The following is a 6,767-nucleotide window of genomic DNA, read 5'->3' as shown; positions in this document are numbered from 1 at the left end:
GGCCACTTGGGGAGTCAATGGAAGATCTTCCTCTCATTCTCGCTGCCTCTAAAGCCAGCTCACGTGACCACAGCATGCACGTTAGCAAGCTTGTGAACACAGGCTGTGCCCGGGGCATCCCACCCCATCAGTGGTCAGCGAGGGTGTTTACAAGATGGTCCCAAGGAAGCGCTCAGACTTGAAAAGGCCAGGCTCCTTTCACAGAAAAACACAACAGCAACGCAAATTTCACTGAAAACATTTTATTGGCCTCTTAGATAGAAACGGGAATTTATTTGCCAGGAAGGATGATTCCATCATACTGAAAGAGAAGAGATTGCATTTTTTTCAGAACACGCAGCAGAAGCACAGTCAACACTAGCTAATGCTTGAACCTAGGCTCTGAATTTCAAGTCTGTTCTGCACTAAACAGCAAGTACTGCACTGTTCCATTGCACAGTAACCTAAAAAAAGGGGACCCCCCCCCCGCCACAATAATACCTCCTCCTAGTTACCCACACTCAGGAGGGCAGGAGGAAGCCTTAGTTCTGGGTGATCCTTTAAACTACTAACCCTGGAAGCCTCCATCTGCCAGGCTACCCACCAAGTGGCAGCATGTTCTGCACCCCCCCAGCCATACCAGAAGTTGAAATAAATGAGAATTACCTTCTGCTGGAACCAGCGCATGGCCTCCTCTTTGCTGATTCTGTGTTTGGCCCCAATGCAGCCTGTCCTGCGCTTCTTGTCTGCGATGCTGAAGCCTGGCCTGCCCAGCACCTGTCCCAGGAGTAACCCAGTCACCTCACCAGCTCAAACTCCAGTGGCTTCTGGAGCAAGATCCACTTCTCCATGAGACAGAAGCATCACCAGCACCCCAGACCATGCACTGCCACAACACAGATTTGTCTGAAAGGCCGGCCCTTCCCAACCCTAGATCCTGGAGAACAGCTCCACTGTAGACAACAAGCAATTTTGAGAAGCACAGAGATCCACCTACTGCTACATCTGGCTCGCACATGGCAGCAGCACAAAGGGTCATTTCTGCACTAACCCCATCCCAGACACAGCACCACTGTCCCAACCTGTCCCTACGTTCTGCTGACAGGAGCTTCCTTCACCCACACTGGTGCCAGATGGCTCCCGGGCTGGAATTTGGGCAACAATGGCCAGTACCATACCCCTACACTTACCACAATCGAGGCACATCTTGCCAAGTGCCAGAACATGCATACAGAGGACACCCCCTAAGCTTCAAGCCAATGTGCGAGCATCCAGACAGTACCCACCAAGGCCAGGTTCTCTCTCCACACAAACCAAGAGTGGGGAAGGATTAGGCATACCACATAGAAGTCCAGGCCGTAGATGCCAATGCTTGGGTCATATTTAATTCCCAGGTCGATGTGCTCTTGGATCCCAAAACCAAAGTTTCCAGTGTCTGAGAAGTTATTTTTCCTCAACTCGTACTCCCGCACCTAAGGGAGAAAATGACAACCACATTCTTTGTTAGCTCTGTTAGCTCCTTCCAAATAACCAACTCAACCTGTAATACTTAGCACTCCAGAGCATAAGTACAACACAGCGCACCCCTGCAAGGGACAGTCTTAACCAACACACCCCAGTATGGTCTCTACGTAAGTCTCCCAACTTCCAAAGGACAGGGAAAAACCCTGAAACAAGAGGCACCAGTGACTCCAAGCAGGTATTAAACCTCAACTTTGTTGAGAGTTGAAAAACCATTACAGAAGAGACGATAAAAGTACCAGGATACCACAGATCACTCCCACCCTGGTCACCCACCAGACAGTGGGTGCCAATCAATCCTCTCACCCCACAGGGCGAGAGTCAGCCTCACCTTCAGACCCTTCTCCAGGATCTCCTCCGCCTTGGCCCCACGGACCGTGCAGTGCACGGCGATCTTCTCATTTCTCCGGATGCCGAAGGACCTGACTGTGTACCTGGCTGCAGACAGGGCCAACAAGGGGTCAGGTGCCGCCAACCTCCCACCCACGGGCCCCTCCACCACCACCCACAGTGGCATAAACTCCCTGCCCAATTTAATCTCCCACCCAGAAACAACATGGTGATTTCCAAACCACGTAGCCTCACTGCTCCAACTACAACCTTAACAACTGGTAACAAAATTTGCTAGATAAGCCACATTCTAAACACACCGGCGTGCTCTCAAACACGTGTGAGAGCTGACACCTGCCCAAACCGTATTACTGTTCTGTTAGCTCCATTCTGGGTTAGATGCAGCCCGCCACAGCCCACCACCCAATGCAATGTGCGCCTCACAAACTCGCCCTCCATGCTCTTGGGAGGCCCACTGTGTACCCTGACCCTCCTGTCCCATACAAGACCCTGCTGTCCCCAGCCTACCTCGCACCCTGTTCACCTGCGGCCAGGAGAGGGCCACAGCCTGCCACCCTCTAAGCAGCTCTGGCAGCAGGGGGGACACCCCACTCACCTTTGGAGAACACGGGGGTCTGGCCCGTGAGCTGCTCCAACACCTTGGCCGCCCGAGTCAGTCTGTCTCCACTCTCCCCCACGCAAATGTTGAGGCAGAGTTTGCGGATGCGCAGTTCCCGCATGGGGTTCTCCTTCTCACCTTGGTCCTGGACACAAGGGGAACGCGGGGTCAAAACCCGACCTCCCGGGGGTGTCTGCCTACACCCCAAGCCCCACGTGGTTCCTAAAAAGGGGTCTTCTGTCTTCGTGAACATGCCCGGCACTGGGGATGCAGTTCAGGGACTAAGCACCCCCAATGCAAAAGCGCGTAAAAGTAGGAGTCACGGCGTTGCAGGACGCCACCCAACCCCATTCCGAGGCGGTCTGCGGCAGGAACCCAGAGCAAGCGCCTTCCCCAAGCAAAAAAAAACCCAGGACCGCCAAGCACCGGGCTGGTCTCCAGGGACAAGGTCTAGACCCCTCCGCCCGCCCCCTCTAGTGCTCGGGCTGCCCAAGGGCCGTGCCTCCGCGCGCCCCGGGCAGCCGCTCCAAGCCTGTTCCTAGGAAGCCGGGAGGAGTGACAGGAGCCAAGCCCGCGGCTTCAGTCCGCACGGCAGGGCCAGTTTCGGTCCAGCCAGCCGTGTGGGCTCCATCCTCCTCGGGCTGCTGCCAACGCAGTGCCTCCCAGCTCGGCCAGCCACGGATGGACGCGGATGAAAGCAAGCAAAGGCTGGCCACAGCAACTCACCGCCATGATGGAGAACAGGAAAAGAGAGCGGGACTTCCGGCCCGGAGCCTTATGGGCCAGGAGGCGTGCTCTTTCCCCAAGCGAACAAGAGAGACGGAGAGGCAGAGAGGCGCCTGACGCTGCTCGGGGCGCTCTAGCGCCGGCGTTCCCCCAGTGGACGCATCCTAAAACTGCAGGCACCGTCTACTAACAAGACTTAAGATTCCACACCTGGGGTGGGTGGGAGACTGGGTGGGGCTTCTCTCTTAATACCCACCTTTACCTTAGACACATGAAGGCAACAATATGGAAATAATAGTCTTACAAACAAACAAAAAAGGATTTCCCAATACCTGAACTCCAAAGTCCTTGAATTTCTGTAACATTGCACACACAACTCCAACAGAGTGGGGAGTGCTGTCCGGAGCCACATTAATGGTATAGCGTGTTCCGCTGCCTAGAAGCCTAATTGCAGAGAGGGAAGGAGAGAGAGAGAGAGAAATCTTCCATGTGCAGGTTCATTCCTCAAACGGGCAAAACTCCCAGGGCTGGGGCCAGACTGAAGCTAGGAGACAGGAACTTCACCCAGGCCTTCCGTGTAGGTGCAGGGGCCCAACCACTTGGGCCAACATCTGCCTGTCCAGGGACATTAACAAGAAGCTGGATGGGAGGTGGAGCAGATGAGACTCAAACCAGCACTCTGATGTGGGGTTAGCCCGTTCTCCCCGTTCTCCCCATATTTTTTTAAAAGATTTATTTATTTATTGGAAAGTCAGATATACAGAGAGGAGGAGAGGCAGAGAAGAAGATCTTCCATCCGATGATTCACTCCCCAAATGACCGCAACGACCGGTGCTGTGCCGATCCAAAGCCAGGATCCAGGAACTTCTTCCAGGAATCCCACACGGGTGCAGGGTCCCAAGGCTTTGGGCTGTCCTTGACTGCTTTCCCAGGCCACAAACAGGGAGCTGGATGGGAAGTGGAGCTGCTGGGATTACAACCAGTACCCACATGGGATCCTGGCGCATTGAAGGCAAGGACTTTAGCCGCTAGGCCACAGTGCCGGGCCCCGTTCTCCCCATACTTTAACCGAAAGGGACTCAAACCTCTTCCTGCCTTTCCTAAGGGGACACGGACGGACGCTACCAGGGGGACAAGAGGGGCACTGTGGGAACCTGGGCTGATGGAGAAAGAGGAGGAAAAGCCCCACCCACCAGCTTAGAGCCCAGGGTTTAGCCCCGCCTCTGAGGGGCAGCACTCAGGGAGGGATTACATACAAACTTGGAATAAAGAGGTGAGCATTTGGCACAGCAATGAAGACATCACTTGGGACGCCTCTTCCCTTGTTGGAGCGCCTGGGGTCAAGTCCAGCCTTCACGTCCTATTCGTCTTCCTTTTCACGCTCACCCAGGGAGGCAGTGCGGAAGCCTCAAGTACTTGGGTCCTAAGTGGGAGACTCAGATGGGGTTCGTGTTTCCTGGCTTTGACCTGGCCCAGCCAGGTACATTTTGAAGGGTGGGCAGGTTGCCCCAGAAGTTTCTGGCACACGAACGTGCCTGGAACCAATTGAGTAATGGTGCAGTCTTCAGAACTCAGGATTTTGGGGTCACCTTCTCTCTTCTTGCCTGAATGCTGGTTGATCTCCTTTGCTTGGCAAGTCTGGAGGTGATGTGAATTTTGTGGCAGCCTGGACCACTGCTACATGGCCAGGGTAGTTGAAATAACCCCTTGGAGCCAAGACAGGAATGGAAGGGGGTCTTGGCAAGTCTCCTACAGAAGGTAGACCTACCCAGCAGAGGGGCAGACACCTTGGCCACACTCTTAAGCTAATGAACATTGGAACTCTCAGAAGTGGAACAAGTTCTGTGCTAAGTGAGTTGTGCATTCCAATTCGAATGTTTATTTCTCATACCCAAAAGGCAGAGACACAGGGAGACCCAGAGAAGGACACCCATCTGTTGGTTTGTTTCCCAAATGCCTGTAACAAACAGCCAGAGCCAGGCCAGGACGAAGCCAGGAGCCCTGAACTGTATCCAAGTGTCCATGGGGGTGGCAGAGTCCAAGTATTTGCGCCATCACCTGCTACCTCCAGAACACATTGGCAGGAAGTGGGGTTAGAAATAGAGTAATTGGGGGCCCGGCGGCGTGGCTTGGTGCGTAAAGTCCTCACCTTGAATATGCTGGGATCGCATATGGATGCCGGTTCTAAACCCGGTTGCTCCACTTTCCATCCAGCTCCCTGCTTGTGGCCTGGGAAAGCAGTCGAGGACGGCCCAAAGCCTTGGGACCCTGCATCCGTTTGGGAGACCTGGAGAAAGTTCCTGGATCCTGGCTTTGGATCGGCACAGCAATGGCCATTGCGGTCACTTGGGGAGTGAATCATTGGATGGAAGATCTTCCTCTCTATCTTTCCTCCGTTCTGTATATCTGACTTTGTAATAAAAATAAATAAATCTTAAAAAAAAAAAAGAAATAGAGTAGTTGGGACTCCAGCTAGGCACGCAAGGTTGGGATGCAGGCCTCCTACACAGCAGTTTAACCCACTGCACCACAACATGTGCCCTCTTGCATTTCGATTTAGTATTCATAGCAGCCCTATGAGAGCTGCAATTATGCTGATCTCATTAAAATGAAAGTCACAGACATTGGAATTCTGGATAATTTCCTTAGAGTTCACAGTTAGGACAGTCAATTTCAGGAGATGTCCCTCAGAGGGTGGTCTCCTCTGGGAGACAAGGCTCGCCACCACTGAGGGTGGGTCACTCTCACAGCTCCCGCCCTCTGCATTGTCCACCCAGCGTCCTTCATGTTGAAGCCTGCATTGTCACCAGGCAGGGCCTCAGACAGAACCTCAAGTGCATTCCCACAGCCTTGACCTCCAAGAGGGTGGCTCATGGGGTACAGATCACCACCACATCTGGCATGAGGAAGCCCCTTTGTACCAAACCCTTGGGCACAATGCCTGGAGCGGCAGAGCATCGAGGATCCTCAGCAACCAGGCCACAGTGGATGTCCAACCTGCCTCGCCTCAACATGGCCCAGTCTCATGCCCACTCTTGTACATGTCTTGAATGGGCACCCCCAGGGCCTCTCTGCAGGGGACGGGAAAGGGACATAACAGAAGCCTCTGCTTCTAACAGTGTTGTGCCTGCTGCCTTCCCCTCTCCTTCCTGGTACCTTCCAGGCTTTGACCTGAACCTCTGGAAAAGTCACCAACCATGCTGCTCACTTAGGCCACAGAGACACCTGCCTGCACTTAGCCTGGGATCGCAAGTGTTTGAGGAGTTTGAAGTCTGGATGGAACAGCAAGATCACTGTGTATCTTTTTTTAAGCTTTCTTTATTATTTATTTTATTATAAAGTGAGATTTCCAGAGAGAAGGAGAGACAGAGAGAAAAATCATTCATCCGTTGGATTCACTCCCCAAGTGACTGCAATGGCCATAGCTGAGCTGAGCTGAGCTGAAGCCAGGAACCAGTAGCTTCTTCTGGGTCTCCCACAAGAGTACAGGGTCCCAAAGCTTTGGGTTGTCTTCTACTGCTTTCCCAGGCAACAAGTGGGGAGCTGGAAGGGAGGTGGAGCAGCCGGGACATAAACTGCCGGTATGGGATCC

At 53.5% G+C, this 6,767-nt stretch overlaps 1 protein-coding gene across 1 annotated transcript; it reads right to left on the bottom strand.

Annotated features, from left to right (window-relative positions):
- Nucleotides 1-226: 226 nt before the first annotated feature.
- RPL11 (ribosomal protein L11) lies at nucleotides 227-3,243 on the bottom strand. Its single transcript, XM_040979533.1, has 6 exons — nucleotides 3,176-3,243; nucleotides 2,447-2,594; nucleotides 1,832-1,938; nucleotides 1,320-1,451; nucleotides 646-756; nucleotides 227-301 (listed from the first exon to the last, which is right to left on the bottom strand). Exons 1-6 carry the CDS (start codon nucleotides 3,179-3,181, stop codon nucleotides 272-274), a joined length of 534 nt encoding a protein of 177 aa, XP_040835467.1. The 5' UTR covers nucleotides 3,182-3,243; the 3' UTR covers nucleotides 227-271.
- Between the last annotated feature and the right edge of the window lie 3,524 nt (nucleotides 3,244-6,767).

Source organism: Ochotona curzoniae, unplaced genomic scaffold (genome assembly GCF_017591425.1).
Source record: "Ochotona curzoniae isolate NIBS_2020 unplaced genomic scaffold, NIBS_Ocur_1.0 contig_3255, whole genome shotgun sequence".
NCBI lineage: Eukaryota > Metazoa > Chordata > Mammalia > Lagomorpha > Ochotonidae > Ochotona > Ochotona curzoniae.
This window is presented reverse-complemented; position numbering and strand designations above follow the sequence as displayed.

What these genes read in the sequence shown, in the direction of transcription:
- RPL11 (XM_040979533.1), bottom strand. An exon ending in ACGGCCTGGACTTCTATGTG is followed by an intron (nt 757 to 1,319) that starts GTATGCCTAATC and finishes CTCCTGGGACAG; the next exon opens with GTGCTGGGCAGGCCAGGCTT. An exon ending in TGCGCTGGTTCCAGCAGAAG is followed by an intron (nt 302 to 645) that starts GTAATTCTCATT and finishes CTTCTCTTTCAG; the next exon opens with TATGATGGAATCATCCTTCC.